The sequence below is a fragment of the Adiantum capillus-veneris genome, unplaced genomic scaffold, assembly GCF_014529385.1.
Source record: "Adiantum capillus-veneris isolate H3 unplaced genomic scaffold, ASM1452938v2 Hic_scaffold_575, whole genome shotgun sequence".
NCBI classification, from domain to species: domain Eukaryota; kingdom Viridiplantae; phylum Streptophyta; class Polypodiopsida; order Polypodiales; family Pteridaceae; genus Adiantum; species Adiantum capillus-veneris.
In genome coordinates, this window is record NW_028221627.1 from 10,764 (window position 1) to 33,492 (window position 22,729).

Genomic DNA, 22,729 nt, shown 5'->3' on the forward strand with positions numbered 1-22,729 from the left:
AGCTAAATATTCAGCATCAACACTCTACTCCTTACTACCCTCAGTGCAATGGCTTGGTGGAAAAGGTTAATGGAATCATTTGCAAAATTCTCACCAAACAGGTACATGCCAGGCGTCAAGATTGGGACAAACACCTGAATGGAGCTCTATGGGCCTATAGAACCTCCTTCAAAACCACATTAGGGTACACACCCTTTCATTTGGTTTATGGAAAGGAGGCGCTTTTGCCCATTGAAGTGAAGTTAACAAGTCTTTGAATATTGGGTAGCCAGGTAGGATCTCAAAAGGAGAAAGTACATCAAAGGATCATGGATCTAGAGAGGCTGCAATTGGATCGTGAAGAAGCCATCAACCACTATTCTCAAGAGGCAGAGAAGCGCAGACAAAAGTTCAACAAAAAGCTAGCATCCAAAGACATCAAAAAGGGATCTTTGGTGCTTCGATATGACAATCGCTTCGACACTCGTAAGGATGGAAAGTTTCTTTTTCGATGGGAAGGCCCGTTCTTGGTCACCAAAAAGTTCAAAAATGGCTCTTACAGACTTCAAGACATTGATGGTAAACTGCACAAGACCAGGACAAATGGATGGCGTCTAAATCCTTATCACATCAGGATAAGGTCAACCCAAGATCAAAGAAAGTAGGCTAGAGGCATAAATACCCCTAGCCTGGTTTGGGGGGGCTATGATCCGAGCCTATCACAAATTTTTGTTTACTATATTTTGTTGGTTTTCCTTGCTTCTAGAGGTTTACAATAAAAGAAAGAGTGAGAACAACCTCTTGGAAAAATTCAGAAAATGATTTGATGGGAATTTTTCCTTGACTACTTCACCGGAGGTGAAAGGGAGAACCTAGTGGTAAAGGGAAGGGAATATGTAAATGTGAAAGGAAAAGATATGATGTGTTTGTGGGGCCATGCACCCATGATTCAAGGGTCATGAGTGGCTCATATCATCATGGCTTTGGAGCCATATGATGATTCAAACAGATGGGACCCAGGTGGAAGACTTGGTAAAGGAAGGAAACAGACACATGATTTTGCTGGATTTTTAAAAAATACTTCCACTCCGATCCAAGAGAAGTTGTCTCCATAAAAGTTGTAGCTGATGAGCTGGAGATTTTGACCATATTTTTTTAATAATTTTTGCATCTACGGTCTAGGAGATATGGTCAAAATGGCGGACGCCAGTTTTTTCAACTATGGTGGAGACCACCCCCTCTACCTTTACACACACACCCTTCCTTTTCCACATTGAGTCCTTCTCTAAAAATAAGCCATTAGTCTTCTCACCCTCCCCTCCTTCCTCCTCTCTCTCAAGCTCAAAAAACCATCACAAATTCCTCTTCTAATCACCTCTCAAATCATGCTTAATCTTGTTGTAATTCATAAGTTCTCATTCAACCCCTTTCTATTATTACTAGATATGTATTGATTTTACGTAGATTCTTTACATTTTAAAATAAGGAAGCTCTTGGACTCAAGCTATGGAGGAAGGAGTGAAGACAACACAAGTGATGATGGAGCCAATTAGTTGCAAATTGGTCAACAAATCACTTGGAAGGAGCTTATTCATTGGTTGAATGTCCCTAATCAAGCTTCATTTGTACAAATTGCACTTGGATCTTAACCTCACTCCTAATCACTCTCTTTCCTGTATAAAGAGGCCCCTCCCTTTGTAATTTCAAATCTCCCTCAGCCCCATTGAGTCTTTGTATCACTCATCATGAGCCCATAAAGCTCATTCATTCACTCTATTCTTGTACATTCTAGAGTGCAAATTGTTTTATGCTAGTAACCTCCCCTCCTCTTACTTATGTTAATTAAGAGAAATCTTTTATGTGTGTGTGAGGGTGCTTGATGTGATTTTGGCTAATTCTTGAGTTGTTGTTTAGTAATCTACATGCTATTTATGTTGGGAGTGCTTGAAGTTATCCATTCCTTGTACACACACTAAGGCTAATGCTTCATTCATAGTGATAGCTCTCTCTGTCTCTCTGTCTCTCTCTCTCTCTCTCTCTCTCTCTCTCTCTCTCTCTCTCTCTCTCTCTCTCTCTCTCTCTCTCTCTTTTTGTGTAGCAGTCCTAGTCCACGCTTCCAAGACTAGGTGGTGCCCTCATCTCATTTCCCTTGTGGCGCAATGGAGTTTGTTTTGGTGTAGAGGCCGCCATTCCAAATTTCCTTCGTCACCGTACTTGTTTTATTTTCTATTGCGTCCGTTCCCTTCGCACTCTCGAGAATCTCCCATGTATCTGGTCTTTTACACAATCCTCTGCTTTGACAAGCATTAGATAGTGAGTTTTATTTTTTAAATTGGACATCAGGTTCTCTCTCATTTTGTTTGCTGCTCGTTTTCTCCTATAGCGTTCCTGGCGTCTAGGGTGCTGATTAGCAAAATCATAAAACTTGATATTCGCTGTTTTCTCCCCACGCTCGCTTGAGCTGTCTGAATATTCAATATCTGCATGGTTATTTACCTCCAGATGCTCAGAGAAGTTATAAAACTCTTCTTGTTCTGGTGGTTCTACAATCTCATCTCCTTTTCGTATAAGGATTACCATGTAATAGGGTAGCACATCATAGCCATCCTTATCGCAAAATTTTGTCGTTGGACTATCTGTAATGGTACAGACGTCTAATGTTGCTAGTATGTGTTCCCATTCCAAAGGTTCTAAGGCATCTTCAGAAAAAGGTTTCGGAATATAATCCTTGTCCTCAATAGCTCTTTATAAGATGCATTCCTCTCTGTTTAAGCTCCCACAATGTGAAGCTCCGCACATCCATAGCTCTTTTTGTTGCCCTAGCCATGCTGGGAGTTCAGACCCTACCAATGTAGCTGAATCAAACTCATCCACTGGTGTGTGGTTCACATATTTGTAACTATGGTCTTTTAGGTGTATTTTGGTTGTAGTCTCGCCATGTTTGAGGTATATGTGGTCGTAACCCCAATCCTGGACCATCTTTAATTGTCTCATGAATGGTCTTCCCAAGATGATCTCGTAATTGTTCTTTTTGTCGAAATCGATTATTGCAAATGTATGCTCATACTCGATTCCACACGATGTGACAATTACTTTTTCTAAGAGTCCTAAAGGCTTCTCCATGAACCCATCTGCCAGTTGCAATTTCATTCTGGTAGCTCTCAAAGCCGGGTTTCCCCATTTTTTCCAGATTTCCTTGGTGACGATAGCGACTCCTGCTCCATTGTCAAGAATAGCTTTGGAAACTACTCCTTAGAATTCTACTGGTAGCGTGGTGTTTCCATCTTCTCCCTCGCAATATTCTCCAACCTTGTTTAAAGGTACTGGCCTAGTGTTTAGTTGAGGCTTATCCAATTCTCTGATCCCTTCTTACAGCTTTTAGGTGGGGTCTTTCTTGTAAGCATTTGCCTACGGTGGTCCACATGTTTGGTTGTAACCTCTGGAGTTCGACCAATGTGATTGTGCATGCCACATGGGTGGACAATAACTCAATCAACCCTTGTGAATCCATCACTCTGTTAGAAGAAAGTCTTTGAGATGGGATTTCTCTCACCTTAGACTTGGCTTCATACTCTCCTAGGTAAGAGGGTAGAGTTTTCAGCAAGTCTGGTTGGCTGTGCCCCGAACTAATTGATCCCTGGTCTCCCCCTTGCGAATGCATATCAAAGTTCATTTGTGATCTTGACTCAAATTCTTCAATAGAAGGTAAGATCTTATTTTTCTCTTTTCTCGTGCTATTCATGTAGTAACTCACCCTGTTAGCTTCGTTGGCATCACAGATTTGCTTCCACAGGTCATCTAGAGCGTTACAATCCTTACCCATTTCTATCAATGTTTTAGGTTGGAATCCATCACTTGCGTCATCTGTTGTGTTTGGCACTATGATAGGCTCTCTCCTAGACTCAGAGACATTCGTGAGCCTCTCCTTCATTTTTACTTGTTTCTCTAAAGTTAGTTTGATAGGGGTTGGAGCTGGTATTTCATGCCAACTTGCAGGTTTACCAAGCGGCTTTTCTATCAAGAATTGAGCTGTTTCAATCATCTTTCTACACATTTCCAACCTTTTTTTTTCTATTTCAGCATATGGATAAGTCATCCATCTTTGCTCTTCGGTTTGGTTGTTTTCAAGTCTGGCTTCGTAAGCTTTTAAAAGTGCGTCTAACTGCTCATTTACCTTTTCTGCCAATACTGATCCTGCACTTTTGGGTTCTGCTATTTCCTTGGGTGCTATGGTTGTCGCAGCGTGTGAGCTTAGACTAGCTAGATCCTTTAACCGCTCTAATCTATCCTTCGTGTGTTTCAACTCATCGGATAGAACCGTTTGCTCTCGTTCTCTCCTGGCTTTCATACACGCCTTTCTAGCTTTCCAAGTGCTTCTATGATTCCTCACTTCTGAACTTGGGGCATCAGTTTTTGGCTCTTCAATTATGGGTTCGTTCATCATTCTTTGAGCTTGGGCTCGTGTCACTTCCTGAATAGGTATTACTGTTTCGTTTTCTGACCCTCCATTGGAAGGCACTGCTTCCAGCATGTTCAAGGTAGTTTTTGCTCCTTTGCTCGGGCTCTTAGGAAAATCAGGAATTAAATGAGTAACTCCACACTCGGTGCAATATGCGTTGACTCTAATGATTTCATCATGAGGAAAATCTCTTAGCCAATGGTCTCCACCACACTTGTAGCAGGGTCCTTTAGGCTATTGAGGTACTCCTTGAGCTCCTCTTTGTTGGTATGCATGTCTCTGCCCACCCATGCCTCCGTTGGCTATGAACAACAATGTCCGTTCATCCAAGCTATATCTTCTTTCTCCTGCTGCCTGTGCAGCTATTGGTGGTCCCGCACCTCCTATCATGCTCCATGGTTCTGGCATTGAGGGTTCTTCCGGTGGATAATAGGCAGGATTTGCAACATATCCATTGGGATCTTCGTAATATGCATGCATAGGCACCAAATCCTTCTCTTCTGATTCGGTTACGGTTGGTGTGTATATTATGCTTACTGGTCGTAATCCTGGTAGGGGTGGTTGCTGCCCCAACAATGGTTGTGGTCTTTCTACACCTACAGGTCCTGGTAGGTTGCCTGCTTGATACCTAGGCATCGGTGGAAGTTGAGGAGATGCTACCTGAGCTTGGGGAGAATAAGGTCTCTCTCACACATATCCCTTGTTATAATAACATTCCTCCATCCCATGGTCCATTTTTGTTCAATAGCACACCACTTGGACTGTTTAGCCTGAGGTTTGGCGTACAAGTTAATCTATTTTAGCACTTCCTCTACAAGCTTCTCCTGGCTTACAGCTACTTCTCCTTTCGGTTTTGTCTTAGCGGACTCCTTGTAGACCGCACAACTATCTACAAGGTAAAGAGCCTCCTTAGTTAACTCATTTAACGTCGTGATCCTCTTCATATGTAAGTCCTTCTGGAGATCTGCATTCCTTAGTCCTTGAATAAATATACGAATAAGTCTAGACTGAGTTGGCAGTTCTTCCACAGGGCAAAACTTAACATATATTTTTAGTCGTAGGGCTGCCTTTCGCACATATTCCCCGTCTTTCTATTTGAATTTATGGATTTGTGAGACTGTCTTATGAGCTATCCCCCTTTGTGAGAATTCCTCAATAAACTCATCAAACAACTCCTCCATAGACTCAAAGTCTCTACACTCCACAGAGTCAAACCAAGTAGCAGCATCCTCCTCTAGGGTTAGTCCAAACCCTGCAAATTGGGTAGAGAAGTCTAACACCTCTTCAACTCTAATTACATGCACAAAGGCTGCTACATGATCTCTAGGATCTCTGTTTCCCGTGTATTTCTTGTCTACCCTTTTTTGCACTTGAGAAGGTGTAATTCTACGATGGTCTACAAATCTCATCATTGGATCTCCTCGTCCTAATTGATATACCTCCTCTGGCCTTCGGTAGTGGGCTGGTTCCTCTCCCAGTGGTGCTCCTAAGCCGTAATATCTGACGGTTTTTGCAGGAGATGGTTCATCTCTTTGAACTCGTTCTATGGGTGGTCTTCCAGGCTCTATTGACCCTTGAGATTTTGGCTTACTCTCGCCTCGATACCGTGAATAGAGTGGTGGTTCTTGTAAATCCCTTAGCCCTTGTGTGGCTGGATAACCATCTCGGTTTCGGTCTTGTTCTAATGTTGCACTCTGTCGAAGCCATGCCTGCAACGATGGTTGGGTTGCTGGTTGGTCCTGGTAGTTGAACGTCTGCTGTCGGGTAGAATGAGAGGTTGCATCGTACTCTTTTGAAAATGGATTTGTCGACTTACTAGGGGTGTAGGTGGCTCTTGGCACTTCTTCTAGGACATATGTTGATGCATCTGGAACTGTTGCCTATTCTACCTCCTCTGGGAGAATACGTTTTTATTCTTGCCCATACGTATCAACAAAAACAATATCCTTTCCCATATCAATTTCTTAAGAGAATAAGTAAAGAACCTTGTCTTTGCTTAATTCATTTGGGTAGGGTTCTTTGCAACGAAAGTAAGAGACTATTCCCTCACTCTCATGCTTGTAAATTCCCACATTCTCATTATGAGTAAAGACCCTAGTTGTTTTCTTATCATACATAAAAAGCGCTCCAGGTCGATCAATGTTTGGAGGCGGTTCTTGAGTTTCTGAAACCATTTTCCCTTTCGCCACGTTATCTCCATATCTATGGTAATCCTTAGGGTTACTAACTATCAGATAGTGGTTCCCCTTTTCGTCTCAGAATCTATCTCCATCATCATAGTCTCAAATTATTTACAGTCTCTGAGCAAGCCTTTCTTCAATACAAATAAACTTGCGTCCTTGATAGTCAGAATAAACTAGGGCTCCCCTCGAGTTTGTTCCTTCTAAGAAGATTACAGTGAACTTGGAATCGTTCAAAGGATTTAGGGAGGTGCTTCCTCCTAGCATTGGTCCTTCATAGGAGAAACCTCCTGGCTGTTGACTACCCATCATGAAGTACTTGTCTGATGAAGTGTCAGTATCACTACCCTCCTCAATAATCGGTGCTAGTGGATCTAGCCTTGCTTGAGTTACACTCTCCTCGGTGGACACTAAGCTACCTTGATCACCTGCCACCTTTTGGTCTCGAAAAATGTGTCTTCTTGATCTTAAATTCATCAAACTTAGCAATGCACTTAACACAAATCCAACCACTCACCTGACAAAGGATCAGTTTCTGCACAAATTCTTGCTTTTCCGCTGAATATACCTGTACACAAGCATTTAATTTTGGCAATCGAATCAAAGCATTTAACTGCTAGAGGTGGTCTTAGTAATGATTGGTATAACTGGAGGGTTAACCTCAACCACTACTGTATTTTATACACTTCTGATGTTCTTGATTAGGTATGCTAATCTGGAACTGTACTTCCCTCGGATGTTGGTCGATTTACATGGAAAGTCTTAATTCCGTCTTTACTCCATCAAAAGGTCAAACAAGGTCCAAATTCACTTCTGAAAGAAGTTCTAGAACCCTTAAGTCAATTGGAACATCACTGTATGCCTTCAGTCAAATTTTATCTTCACTAAGCCCCTGTAGACATCCTACGTGTATGATGTCTCCTGCTTTGTTTTGCCTGATTTTTGCACTATAGACTCCCCTTGATGCGTTGAGTCCACAACTGTTTTCACTTTTTGATTTGGACACCTACAATCTTGTCCATGGATAAGAAATCTATTCGAGCAGCCTGATGTTGGTATGACCAGTCAAATCAACTCCAATTTGAACTAAAATTGACTAGGAGGCTTGCCTTAGGCTATACAACACCCTACTATGCCTACAGTCAGTTTCTGGCTCCAATTTCATGCATTAGAAATTCTATGCGTAGCATGTCTAGCTGCTCAAAATGGCTTCAAATTCAAAGCACAGACTCCCCTTAATGTGCTGATCACTTTGGTATGCTCAAATCTGGGTTTGGAGTGCCAAATCACACAGAACACATCCTACACATAGGATGTCTTTTTGGCATGTTTGACCCCAGACTTGATTCACAGCTTCCCTTTGATGTCAGCAACCCAGTGCTATGCTTAGATTTTGGTTTGGATTTCAAAAGACCCCAATTTTAGCTGTTTTAGCCTCTTTCAGTCAAAAAATGCTAAAGTCTGCTTAGAACTTAATTTTCTCACCCAATTGAGATGAAACCTTTCTCAGGCACTCAATAAATCATGCAAATCATGCTCATGCAGCCATCCTATGGTTATGGTCTTAAAATAATGCCTTGGCACAATTTGGGTAGGATGTCTAGCAATTTCTGTCTATCTGGCCTTATCCTATCAAGATATGGTCAAATTTCCACTTTCCAGGTGAAAATAGGGTAAAACCTACCTTTTGAACACACTGGTCAACTCAAAATTTCAAAATTTCCACCAGATCAACCTGTAGACATCCTACGCGTAGGATGTCTCCTAGCTTAAAATTTATTTTTTTCCTGACAGAAATGCTTCTGATGCTCTGCAGCTCTCTCAGAAACACTCATAGAAAGTTTTGAACTTCACTTCAGCTTTCAAACACTCTTTTGCGTCTTTTACAACCTTGTGATGAACCTAACAACATGTATAACTTGCATGAAGTGCTCTAGATTATGAATCATGATGTTCTACTTATCCTAATCCTACTCATCATGTGAAATTGTGATATTGGTGTTTTGGTTGCTTCCTGGCCTGCTTCCTGGCCTCTCCGGAATCTCAAGCTCTCCTTTCACTGCTTCTACCACTCAAACTCCTACTCATCAACTCAACTAAGGCCTAAAAACTACCTAAGTCTACCTAAGTCGAAGGATCTAGGCTAGACACACGCTCCCTAGACTCCCTCTAAGACCTAGAGATTCCTCCACCCTCTGATCCTATCTAAATGTAAAATGATACTCTAACAAGCCAGAGAGTCCCTATCCTCAAGGACTAGTCTCGGTCACCTACCCAGGGTTTTCGTCCCCGACACAGCGACGCCAATGTTGGCGGATATGCCGCGACGGACGTCAGCACAACGAGAACTCACCTAACAAGATTTGTCAGCTAAGGACGAAGCTCGACCCGCAGGCGTGTGGAAGCAAGCATAGGGTGTCAATCTACACTCGACCGACTGTTGACTAATTCTTACAGAGGTCTCTACCCAATGTCTAAGCTACAGCCTTCAAGAGTGCATAAGAGGAGATTTCCTACAACACTTCCAAGAGCCAATACCCATCAAATGGTCTTGAAATGGCATAGAACTTGAAGGAGATCCTACTAACACCAATAGACCGCTCTCCCTAAGGCCTATGAACCAAAATCCCAAGTCTTTGACATCTCCTCTTCCTCTTCAATAATCTCAGAGGCAAAGAGGAATGGAGTGTTGATTACTGAAGAGGAAGAGGAGATATCAAGGGGTTGTGATTGGCATGTAAATTTTTCCAAGTTTCTTATTGAGCTCCACATGATCACATTACTTTTGTAACTTTAAGTTTGTTTCAATTCTGTGGCTGCAGTATCACAATTATGGAGATTTGTGGTCGCATGGGAGACACTTTAGAGTGCAACGGATAGACCAACAAAGGTTCACCTTTGATAGTGGTGTTAGGACAAGCTTCATCCAAGAAAGTAGGAGTAGTGCCACGGATGAGGACATAGAGACTAGTCAACTGAAATACTTTGGCTACATCCAAGACATCTTGAAGATTAGCTTTAGAAAGTTTGATATTTTTATCGTTGATGTCTGTTAGCGACTGGACACACCCTATGGAAAATGACCGCTCGGCGGAATTTTTTTTAAAATTATTCATTTATTGAGAAAAACCGACATTTCACCTTTGTAAATATTGGGGCTTACAGAAGTTTCAAGATTGTATCCCATTTTTGACATTTAGATTGAGTAGATGGTTAAATTGGAACATTAGGGTTTGAGATTGTAAGGTATTTATACCACTTTTTGACCTTAATGAAAAAACCTTTGTCATTTTAAAACAGTACTGTCTCTGAGTGAGCGTACTGTGTACGAGAGAGAGTGAGAGCTTCATCTTGACGCTACGCGTGCACCGGTGGTCGGAATCGAGTGCTGAGAAGTGCGGAGAAGTTGCCCCCGATGAGAGCTATGCGCTGATACCTACATTACGGGTGTACGGTCTTGTTTTGCGAGCTCGATCTACGAGCTTCATCTGGTGATTCGGTGAGTATACGTTATCCGTTTTCGCATTTCAGCATATCCACGCATTCGCATTGAGTAGAGCTACACATTAGGCACTTCAGTTTTCGGAAACGATGACTTGTAAATTCCGACCACCGGTGCAAGCGTAGCATCAAGATGAAACTCTCACTCTCTCTCGTACACAGTACGCTCACTCAGAGACAGTACTGTTTTAAAATGACAAAGGTTTTTTCATTAAGGTCAAAGTGGTATAAATACCTTACAATCTCAAACCCTAATGTTCCAATTTAACCATCTACTCAATCTAAATGTCAAAAATGGGATACAATCTGGAAACTTCTATAAGCCCCAATATTTACAAAGGTGAAATGTCGGTTTTTCTCAATAAATGAATAATGATAAAAAATAATAATCCGTCAAGCAGTCATTTTCCATAGGGTGTGTCCAGCCACTAACAGACATCAAAGATAAAAATATCAAACTTTCTAAAGCTAATCTTCAAGATTTCTTGGATGTAGCCAAAGTATTTCAGCTGACTAGTCTCTATGTTCTCATCCGTGGCACTACTCCTACTTTCTTGGATGAAGCTTGTGCTAACACCACTATCAAAGGTGAACCTTTATTGGTCTATCCGTTGCACTCTAAAGTGTCTCCCATGCGACCACAAATCTCCATAATTGTGATACTACAACCACAAAATTGAAACAAACTTAAAGTTACAAAAGTAATGTGATCATGTGGAGCTCAATAAGAAACTTGGAAAAATTTACATGCCAATCGCAACCCCTTGACATCTCCTCTTCCTCTTCAGTAATCAACACTCCATTCCTCTTTGCCCAGTTGGAAAGTCAGGCAATTTTTGAAGATGATCTGGAAAAGGAAGATTTCTTGTGGCATGGTTGCACTTGAATTGCAAGCAATCTGTCAAGCGTTGTTGCTTTTCCCCTTTGTACATCTCTAGCCACTTTTGCATGATGTCTAAGTTGAGAAAGAAAAATCTCATAACCTTTTCTCGTATTGTGATATCCATCTTCCTAACGACGCCTTGTCCCTGTGGCTCATCCCCTGTCACCTTAAAGTTGACCTCAATAGTTCACATTCGGGGCATCTCTAGATCAATTGAGCCCAAAAATTCACTCATGAGGACAATAGACTCTTGTACAAGCCATCCTTCGGCCATGCTATCCATGGGGTGTGCCCTTTGATGAACGAACCCCTTTAAAGTCTTCATGAATCTCTCCAAGAAGAACATCCACCTGCTATGGACTACCCCAACAACTCAAACTTCATTGACCACATGCACAAGTATATGCATTTGGATGGTAAGAATGTTTGTTGGAAAGTACTTCTCCACCATACACACCACTTCAATAGAATTTAAGCGTGTTGCATCGATGTTGTCTTTTCTTATCTCTTTGGAACTGATCCAATGTACCAACTCACTGATTTTATAGATTGTCTTGCTAATGTCATGTGTCAAACAATCCTTGATGAATTTTTTAAAGATAAACTGTAAAAAATTATGCCTATTGTGGGACTTAAGGCCAGTAAGATTTTCATCTCTTGTAAAATCCGTTTTCAAATATCGCATGCACCCAGTGGGAGTCTTGAATGAAGATATAGTCTTCTTCACTTGTTGCTCTTCTGCATGACTTAAAACGCATGGACCTTTTGGTATAGAAAACTTTCCATTGGGTTTAAGTCGAGGCCATTGGGTTTAAGTCGAGGCCACGTCTATAGCATTCAACCCATAGTATGTAGGTCATCTCTTTGGGCCTTGCTCTCCATTTTTCCAGTGATGGTTTTCCATATGATCTCCCCCACATTCTTGAAGATGTGGATTGGGTTGAGAAGATGATTAATCAGCACGTCACTACAATACGAGAGTCCATGGAAAATAGAAAGTATTTTCATTCCGGGTGGCATCAAAACTCCCCTCTCTAGCCACATGTTTTTCCAGTCGCTCGCTTTCAGTGGATGCATGTCATGTTTGCATATGTTTGGTCCACTAGCTCATGTCCTTCATGAAAAAATCTACCATGCTCCTCGTAAACTATCTTGCTCAAATGATCAGGGCAGCGGAAGCCAAGTGGAGCACCACATTTTGGACATGCATGATTGCCCGAGGAACCCTATCCACAAGATTTGGAGCTCTTCTATTAGTGGTGCCAGATAGACGTCCATGTTCTTTGATTTGTACTTTCTTGGGACAACCGGTGACAACAACAAATGGCCCTTCTTGATAGCTAGCCATGGTGGAAGATTGTAATTAACCAAGCAAATAGTCCACATGCTCCATGACAAACTCTGTAATCCAAATGGGTTTACTCCGTCCAATGCCATACCAAAGTGAATACATCGAAGCTCATCCTTAAATGTAGGCCAACTTTCCTCTATGTGCTTTCATGCAATGAGAGTTAGTAGGTACCCACGTCACATCATCTGCCGATCTAGTATTTGTGTGCCATGCCATCAAAACGGCTATAGACTTGCCCCTGAACATGCTCTTTATTATTGGAATGATAAGAAAGTGTCGAAGGACCTTTGCATGGATAAATTTTCCTTGTGTTTCCTCTCTATACCTGTTTGATCCACAATTGGGACATTGTTCCAAATTTGCATACTCATTGCGCAAGAGTATACAATCATTAGGGCATGCATGTATTTTGTGATAATCCAAGCCCAAGTTAGTAAGAAGTTTTTTAGCGGTTGGATGGGTAGGGGGCATGTGATTGCCTTTTGGAAAGATTTTCTCGTTGAGCAACCTGTCGTTACATCAACAACTAAACACAACAATTATATTATTGAATTGTAATTTGCACTTTGGCATGATTAGGATACAATGTATTTACCTGACAAGCTCTATGACGGCCGCGTTAGACCACCCATAGATAGATTGAAAATTAAGCATTTCCAAAGTGGTATGGAGAACTGAGATTTTTGCACCATTGTAAAGCGGCATACGTGCAAGAGTTTGCACCATCTCGCCCTCTTTATCGTTGCTATCATGCCGTTGATATGGATGGGATGACTGAGGTTGGTTCGCAGTATTGCCTTGAATTTTTTCACCTTGTATGTTTTCAATGATGGGATCCATGTCAAAGAACACATTCAACATCTGCTCCATCTCTATTTGTTGAAATGTGGAATCAGGTATAAGCTGGGTGGACTTAGTTGATGGTTGTTCATTTGAGAATTATTTTCTCTAGGAGATGAAGTTAGAGAAATATCTACTTGCAGAGGTTGATCTATTGCCTTCGGACCATGAGATCGATAATGCAGGTCTTGCAGTTGCTCTATGGGAAAAGAGACCATTCTTGCATATGTGCTGGTTGTGATTTTTTTGTTTTTGAAAATCTGATGCTTGCAATGCGCACAAGCATACACTGGAGAGGGGGAATGAGGAACACACCCGACACACATTACAATACCTCCCTACAGCTTAGGGTATCCACAACACCCTTAACCTCCCGAATAACACCTTCAGATTTACTAATTTGCACTAACAGAAACACCTTTTCACACAAAACAACAACCTTCTACTCTGCAAAAACACCACACAACATGAATGCAGCTATACAGCTCAACTCACCCTTCCCGACTCACACAACACCCCGATTTTGCACTTTTTGCAACACACTATACGTTTCAAGCACACACCTCCGCAAGCATCGACATGCACACAAATAGCGAGAGAAAAGGAGGGGGATGGGGAGAAGCGACACAAGAAGGTGGGGCAAAGGATTAGTAGTATTGAGCAAGGAGATGGTACAATCAATTTTGCAGCTCCAATGGAAAACCTCCAATACACAGGCTTGTAGGCCTTCAAAAAATCCTCCTGGAAAAAAATCATAATGGAAAAAGCCCCTAAAAATTCACATTTATCCCATTTTATAGAGGGGGCTAAGTCCAAGAAAAGAAAAAACTGGGGGCTTCCTCAGCTCGTGCAGTTCAATCACAACTCCTTTTAGCATTTTTGTGGGTTTCATACACTTGGCTTACTCTCTTTAGTATCATTTTTACATGGTGGACATCTGGATTGCTTGCTTGCTTGGAACTGCACTCTAGGTCGCCTTTCCACATATGACATTCCCCTTGGGATCTTTGAACTCTCTCTCTCTCTCTCTCTCTCTCTCTCTCTCTCTCTCTCTCTCTCTCTCTCTCTCTCTCTACACAACGCAACCCACCCTGCTTTGAACCAGGCATGCGAGAGTGTGCTCACCTGCTTTGCAACCCTGCTTTCAGCACAGATCCCGCCATTTCTGTCGACAGAGGCTGATTTTCCTCTCTTTCCTCTCTTTTTTCTCTCTTTACGAGCTGCATCAACAATGCCTACTCGGGGCTTGGTCACACAGTGAGTGACCCCAACACAAGGCCAGTAAGTGGGGGAAAAAGGTCAAAGAGGTCCCCCCCTCCCCCCCCCCCCCCCCCCCCCCCCCCCCCCCCTTTCCCCTAGCCACCTCCCTTACCTTCTCACTAGGTAAGAGGCCATTAAGAGGTGTAAGGCTACCTTGTCCCCCTACTTTTTTGAGGGTATAGAGTGTGTCCACCACCCTCTTCCTATTGGCTGGCCTCTAATTAACCTTAATCCCAAAGGACCCCTAGAGGGTTCATATTTTTTCTAATGGACAAACCGTGGAAATAGGTGTGCATTGTGTGGTGGACGTGTGGAGTGTGTAGGCATTGGAAAAAGAGCAGGTAGTGGTCTGTTAGTGAGAAGTGTGTTTTTGAAGGTGTTTTCTGAGAGGATAGGGGTGCTGTGGATACCCTGAGCTATAGAAACGCCTTTGTTGTTGTGCCGGGTGTGTTCCCCCATTCCCCCTCTCCATCTTTTGGTGCCCCTACAGTGGATCATGCTGATTGCTCCCAGTTGATAAAAAAGAGTCAAATTTTCACATTGGAAGTCATGGCGGCTAGAAGCTATGGACCAATTTTCACAGGCGAGGAGGGCCCCGTTGAGTGGATGTCAAATTTTGAGTTGTGTATGCTATCGTTGCGTATGCCAAATGAGGATAGCCATGGTTGCGTATGCCAAATGAGAATAGAAAAATGCAGACATTTCCTTTGGTGATACATGGAAAAGCTAAAGTTTGGTATGAAGCTTTGGAACGCGAGCCGAGGCAGGCGTGGCCAGCTCTACGAGCAAGGTTTCTTCACAATTTTCACAAGGAGGCGTCCCTAGTTGAGGTGGATGCGAAGCTGAAGGCACTTAAACAAGATGTAAGTGAAGAGTTCATCTCTTTTTAGGTCATATTGAAGAGTGTTGGGTAGAATTAGCAGCAGCCATGGAGTTGGCCAATGGTGATTACTTTGATCAGGATAAATTCATGGTGTGTCTGCACCCTAAGGTGAGAGATGAGGTCAATTTTGAAAGCCCAAAAAACTACAATGTTGCGGTAGTAATTGCACGGTCAAAGAGCAGAAAGATAAAGAAGAACATAGAGCAAGGTGTGTCAGGCTACGAAACGATGGCCCCCCTTCAACCGTAGAGTCCAAGGGAGGCTATGAATGAAGAAAATAACAAAAACCAAGGTGTAGCTATTGTGCCACAAAATTGGGTACGTACGGTGCAAGATCTATCCGAGAAAATTGCGGAGTTGCGGCTAAGTGTGATGGATAGAGGGCAGCCAAGAGGAGCAAGGGACAGGGCAAGGAAATTGCCAGGCAGGTGCTACAATTGTGGAGAAGATGGGCATTATGCGCCTGATTATCCTCAACCACCAAGAGAGAGAGGAGGCATTTACCCGCCGCTATTTGGTAGAGGTCGAGGTCAAGAGTAGTTCAATGGTCCAAGAAGGCAGACAGTGGAGAATCCTGTGTAGCCAACTCCGCCAAATGGAGGTGAAGTCCCAAGGGTGAATATCATCGGGGTGGATAAGCACGATATAGAGATTTTGGCCAATAAGAGGGCAAGAGCTGAGAGAGAGACAGAGATAGAGTGTGAAACCAGAGCTTGCGAGGGCAAGGAGAAAGTGTACAAAGGTAGAGAGCAGCCAGAGCCTAGCAAAAGAAGGAGATGCTGCAAAATCAAGCAAGTAGACTTCTAGTTGGGGCGTGGCTATCCTTAGTACAACCTGGTAAGTGATGTTCAAAATAAAAAAGATAACATTACTTTTGGTTAGTTGTTAGCTTTAAATCAAAAATTGAGGAGACAGTGGTCGACGAGTGTTAGCACCAGGCTGCCAAGAGCTAAGGGGAATATGCACACGGTGCAAAACATGGCTTTGAGGGTAGGTAGCCCGACTGATGCCTTCCACTGGTGGATGTTGTTATAGAGAAGAGGATGTAGGTATAGGCCTATATAGACGGTGGAGCACAGGTTTGTGTCATGATGGAAGCGGCCATGATGGGAGTTAAGGCGGTAGTAAAGTCGAATGTGCACATGAGGATGGCCAACCATACTAAAGCCAGGTGTCTGGGTGTGGCTTAGGATGTGAAGGTCAAGGTGAGGGACATAGAGTGCCGGATAGACCTTTTTGTGATGAAGGCAGGTCATAATGATTATGGCCGTGGATTTTGGCAATAGGTGCTAAGAAGGATTGGGAGAGCAAAGTGTTCACTTTGCCCGACAAAGAGAAAAGGAGAAATATTGTGATAGATTTGAAGACCAAGGAGAGAAGTTCCCGTCCTATGGCAGCTAAAGATGAAGGTGACACGACGAGTTACGAGTACAAAACAGAGATGACCTATGATAAAGGCTACACTAGCACAGAGGAAGAGAAGAGCAAGGACAACATGCTGATGATAGATGCTGTAATGGAAATTGCCTCTGAACTTTGAGAGTAGTAGAATTAGGAAATTAGGGGAAGCACTTTTGAGAGATTCTTGTGAGCATAGCGGGTGAACTTGTTTGATCGTAGCAACATAAACATGGTACTTAGTTAACTTGGCATGAAAAATACTTTTGCAAGAGAGAGAGAGAGAGTTTAGAGAACATGACAATAGTTGAGCACCGGATTCATATAGAGCCGGTCCCCCCTCCAATAGGCATTTGTATTATAGTTTCTCCCATCAAGAGAGACTTGGTACAATACAATCTTTGTGTTCCTTGTGACCTACGTGATGCAATGAAGATGGAAAGCTTCATGCATCACAATCATAGCATAAACTTAAAGAAAGAATTAACTATCCCAAGCCTCAGTCCCAAGGCCTCAAACACTTTCAAAGGTGGAGAGAGCTAGCAACATTCCATAGGGGAAAGAAGTAGTTACTCACTTATCATTACTCTTCTTGCTAGCATACATAATAGCATAGTAATGGAGATGGAGAAGATGACAAGCTTAAGCATTGAAGAATGACTCTTGGTTGAATTTTCATTCCATAGCCAAGAGTGTTGGTGTAGGCTTTCACTCTCACAAGCTTGGAGAAGGAGGTGGTGTTCCTCAACTTTCACCAAGTGAGAATGATGTCTGAAATGAGTGTGTGTGATGGTGTATATCCCCCTAGCACCCCCCTCCTTGCTTTGGGCGAGTGGAGACTTTTCCACATGTTGCAGGCTCATTGGACCCCTCTCCCCCTGGCCAATCACATGTAGCATGCAATCAAGTACATGTGTTGTCGTGCAGAAACACTGCTCGCAGACGCTAATACAATGAGAACCAAGCCAACAACAAGCTGTCAACCTAGGACGGAGTTGATCCGCAAGCGCATGGAAACAAATAGTTGATTGTCACTCAACTACTCGACCTTCTCTAGACAATCACTACCAAAGGAAATCATTCTAAAGCACTCTAATCATACTGAACTGCAATCTTTCCTACAACACTTCCATTCACCGAAACATGGTCAAACATTGTCGATTCATCACGAAACTCATGGATCCTACTCTACACACCTAGAGGACACTTCCCTGAAGTTTCTAACCTAATCCACAACCCGTAAACATATGGTGCAGCAATCGCGTATAAAGACAGGTCGAAATTTACAGGTCGTCGAATCTGGAAATGTTTAGTCCTAAAGTGTAGTTCTACTCGGGTCGCCGTGAACGCAATGACATAAAGCAATCACTAAACGGACACACAAATAGAGAGAAAACTCACTCAGAAGCTCACGGAAGATCTCTTCGCGAAGAGACTGAAACCGCTCAAGCTTGGCGTCGAAGCGTAGCTCTTGTCGTTGCTAACACGATGGCGTAGTCACTTCCACAATGTAGTAGTCATAGCATGCAAGGGGAAGGGAAGAAGACCTCTCTCACTCTCACACACAGTACGCAGTCACCGTATGTTCAGATAAACCCCCAAAAATGGTTAAAAGACCCCTTAGGTTTACAAAAGATTGGCTTTTATACCTCAGCCTTGGAGGTGTCATCTCATCAAAATGAATTCTACTTCCTATCAGGGGTGTTGTTGAGTAGCAAATACAATGACATATGTTCCGAAAATTATCTGGAGCCTGAAGAATTAATTACATTTAAGCTCATCGTGTGAATAGTACAAGAAAAATGGGATTTCGGATGCGGTTGATTTGCAGGTCAACACTCCCCCCTTCCGTGTTTAGGTCGTCCCTGACATGATCTTTGTCTGCTTGACTTGCTGCCTCGGCCATCTTCTTATGCCCGCTGGTAATGGAAGCCTGGTGGCTTTATCAATTTGAGATAGGATTCATATCTTACATTCCCCAGAGTGATAGTAGGACCAAAGATCTTGCTGTTGTAAGTAAAAAATCCTGTATAAAACGCCTCTTCGAATGCGTGCATATGATAGCTCGGCAAAAACACAACTCTCTGATAGAGTAGATGCAACACTTCAGGTGATGGCTGCTTTGAGAGGTCGTAGACCATCTTGGCGAATGTGTCGCCCATTGATAGTAGACTTGAGTCAGTAGCTTTGGAGGGCGTGCACACTTCAAGACAAGCCAGTAAGGTTTTGCATATTTTTCTTAGCATGATGCACGCTAGGTCAGGAGAGCCAGTGAATATCCTAATGGCGCCCTTTAGGGTTTTCACCATATAGGCTGCACTTATTCTCTCTCCTACACTAGGTGGTGGCAATGATGGGTAATTTAGCATGTTGCATGTGTTCTCAATAATCTGAGATGATTGGCCCATGATCTGACACGTGGTGCTGGGCAGTAGGCACAATCATCCCTTATAGCCGTAGGTGCTTCCACCAAATTCTTCAAATATGTCGGATATTTGATGAGCCAGGATTTTCTCCATTTGGGTTGAGAATCTACAATTCTTTTCACATCTGCATTGCTTTGTAGATCTCCTTCGTATATGGATACTGTTTCTTGGGCTTGAATTATCTTTTTGGTTGCTTCGACTTCGTATTTTAAAAGAGGATATGGAAGTGTTAGTTGCATCCACTCTTCTCTTAAGACTGATGTGGCGATCCCTTGAGCACCCAATGAGTGGATAATTCTTTTTTCCCATTCTATGGCGGCTTTGTGATCTTCCGCTGTAGTTTGTTCTATCAGATGCTGCAATTAGGCCTCCTCTTCAGCTATTAGAGCCTGTTCCTTTTCCTCTTTCTGTTGCATCTCGTCCTCAATAGGCTTAGGGTCTTCAGCCCCTTCTGGTATTTGCATGTGCTCTGTCTGAGCACTCACCTCTGTCTCCCCCGTGCTCGGTCCTGCTTGGAGCTCTTGTAGCTGTCTTTGTACATCTACTTCCCTTTGAGTAGCTGTAGCTGCATTTTTGACCAACAATTCTTGAAGCTCCGCGAGTTGTTGGCTTAACTGCTCGTTGTTGGCTTTTATCTTCTCTTCTTCTCTTACAAAATCTTCAGCTAAAAGAGTACTTTGTCGTTGCTCAGACTTAAGAGAATGCTGTAGTCCTTTGATTTGCTCTTCGAGGGCCCGCACTTCTCTACTGCTGTCTTCCGGTCGGCCTCTCACTGCCCTTGGAGTTGCCCATAGCCTTTGGATTGCTGTGTCTTGAAGTTCCAATCTGGCTTTCAGCTCCATGATCTCATCTCTGGCGGCTTCTAACTCATCTTCCACCTTTTATTTTTCAAATGTGACACTTCGGACCTCATTGGAGGCCTCTGCCATCTAGAGTGTTAGTCCATCTCGTTCCGCTTCAGCCTCTTTCAAAATTCTAGATACATCTTCAAGTTCATGCTCTGCATCATCTGCTCTTAGTTTTGCATCTTGAAGGTCTTTAAAGAGATGATCATATTCATCTTGCATGTTCGCTTCTCTTGTTCTAAGCATACTGTTTTCCTCAGCTAGTGTAAGAGACCGCGTCCTGATTCTGTCCAGAAGTTGGTGCGCGTCTCTTACATCTTTCTCATTATCTTCGAGTATGTTTTGTCTAGTAGGCCGATCAATTGGCCCGGAAAATGGAACTTGGTACCCCATGCTCAGCATCACCCCTGATGGAGGAGGCCTATACGGGTGCTCCAAGGGTTTCCAAATGTAGTGTTGGGGAATCTGTTCCATTCCCCACACTTCGGGTTGCTCTTGTTTCTCTTGAGATTCTTCTCATGCTTTTATATCCCCCTGTGCTCTTTCCTCACTTGTGTTGGCGGCTTTTCTTCAGTCTTTTCCTTCCATGGTGGGTGTGGCACTCCGTACACTCCCTCGGCCGCTTCTTCTTCTGAATAGCCTACATTGAGTAGGTCTTGAAAAGTGCATCTGTCTTCTTCCTCCTTATCCTTTGGTGGTGTCTGCACCTCTCCCTTCTCTTTTGGTGAGCTCTTTGGAGGGGTGATTGAAGGTTGAGGGATGGGTAAAGGAGAGAGTGGCCTTGGAGAGGGTGATTTCCCACTTTCCTTCTTTTCTTCTTGGGCATCTTTGCTTCAGCAGGTATTTCCTTCAATCTCTTCTTTATGTCCTCCACTTCATCTGAAGTGAAAGGCTCTAGAAATTGTTGCTCTTTCACTCTTTCCGACTCTTCATATACTTTAATATAATGATCAAATTGATCTTCGAGTGGTCGGGATGAGCTGCCCCCGACTCTTGCTGGATCTGGCACCCAGTATTCTTCAAAATCTCCCTTCAAGGCTCTTTCGGCTCTAAATTGGTCAATTAGCCGTTTTATCCTTGCCGCTTTTTGGCTAGTGGTCTCCTTGGGCTTTGGCTCCTTGGTCATAATTGCTTTGCCTTTCTTTCGCGGAGGTTGTTCCGCTTCCTCTTCATGTACCGTTTCTAATCTCTTTTGGAATCTGGTCGCAATCTGAATGGGTGGTGCTACAGGTGGCTCTTCCTCTACATCCTCCTCCTCTCTCATCCACTCATTCTGTGATGGGGGTGTAGGCCATTTTCCTCTGGCTCCAATTGCTTCGTATGCTATCTTGGTTAAGACCTCTCCCCCGCCATTGTATCTTGGCTTCTCTGTCCCCATTTGTACTATTTGTTCATGCAAATACTGTGCATAGTTTACCGCTTTAGGCACATTGCTTGGGATGGCCCATGTCACTGTCGTGGCAACGGCATGTGGTGGTGCCGTATATTTCTGAGGTCTTTTGCTGCATAAATGGAAATACTAATTGTACAGCTTGCAAATTTTGGCTGCTCTTGGGTCCACCATGTCTTCCCAGGTCTGATTTGGCTTCTTCTTTTGGTGATAAACTTCTAAAGTTTCTCTTCTTTCCCTGACAGAATTCCCTTCATTGCCCATACTTAGGGCATCTGCTATCACCTGTGGTGTAATCATCACCTCGACTTTTTGGTTGTCCAAGTCGGTAGCCTTGCCATCCTTCTGAATTGTGCTTGTGAGCTCATAAACTCTTTGTAGATCCACACCTGCTGGCTCCACAGTGAAGAAATTGTGCAAGTCTGCCCTTTCTAGCTGAGTTAGCAGAGCTTCTTTGTTTGCATAATCAATGATTTCTCTTGGGTTCATAGGGATATCAACTGTGTTCCCTTGAGGATCTCTGAAAGTGCCTTGGTATATTGAGATCCCTTCATCCTCAAGTGTTCCGTCATCTATCCATGCTTTTGCAGGCTTTAGTGATTCTCGAGGTATGGTGTACGGCTCGTTCTTTGCAATGATGTCCTTCAGGGACATCCTTTTCTTTTTTGCCGGTGATCGGCTTGACTCCATTGATCCTGGTGTACTTAGAATGTCAAAGTTAGTGAGCCTGTTAAAATCTGGCATAATATCACCTTCTTGCATCCATATAACTTCAAAATTGAAACACAAGCTATTTAGGGCCTAGGGGTGCTATGCATGTTGTAAAAAGTGCAAATCATGCTCAGAATAGTGCAATGAGACTTTATACGCGTATAAAGTCTATGTAAACAGATGGTGGTGATTTTGAATGTGTGCATAGCCCTTGGCTGGTAGGTCACATGTATAGGCCTGGATTCCAATTTGGATGTCATTTGAACAAGTTTTGACCCTTTTTCTGATTTCAGGCTTTTTGTTGAATGACAATCATTAAGAGGATTTCTAAGGATGAAACTTGGTGGGAATTTCTCTGAGATAGGAGCAAAGGCTTGGGATAAGTGAAGCTTGAGATTGGATGTAAAAATTTGGCCTGAGAGACATTATACGCGTATAAAGTCTAAGTTGGAAAATTTCATCTAATTTGATACCATGGATAGACTTTGGCTAGGCTTACACTCCCTTTGCACCAAAACCTGATTTGGGTTAGACATCAGCTGCTTTAAACCATGAATTTGAGATCTAGTGTGTTGACCCTTGTGATTGGGGTTTGAGTGGTCATGAGGCTACTGGATGTGGTA

General features: G+C 43.0%; 1 protein-coding gene across 1 annotated transcript; it reads right to left on the reverse strand.

Moving 5' to 3' along the window:
- Positions 1-19,522: 19,522 nt before the first annotated feature.
- Positions 19,523-20,002, reverse strand: LOC147416708 (uncharacterized). The gene has a single exon (XM_086508129.1). It carries the CDS (start codon positions 20,000-20,002, stop codon positions 19,523-19,525), a length of 480 nt encoding a protein of 159 aa, XP_086364255.1.
- Between the last annotated feature and the right edge of the window lie 2,727 nt (positions 20,003-22,729).

Excerpts from the sequence above, each read along its gene's own strand:
- LOC147416708 (XM_086508129.1), bottom strand. The coding sequence starts at position 20,002 with ATGGAGCTGAAAGCCAGATTGGAACTTCAAGACACAGCAATCCAAAGG.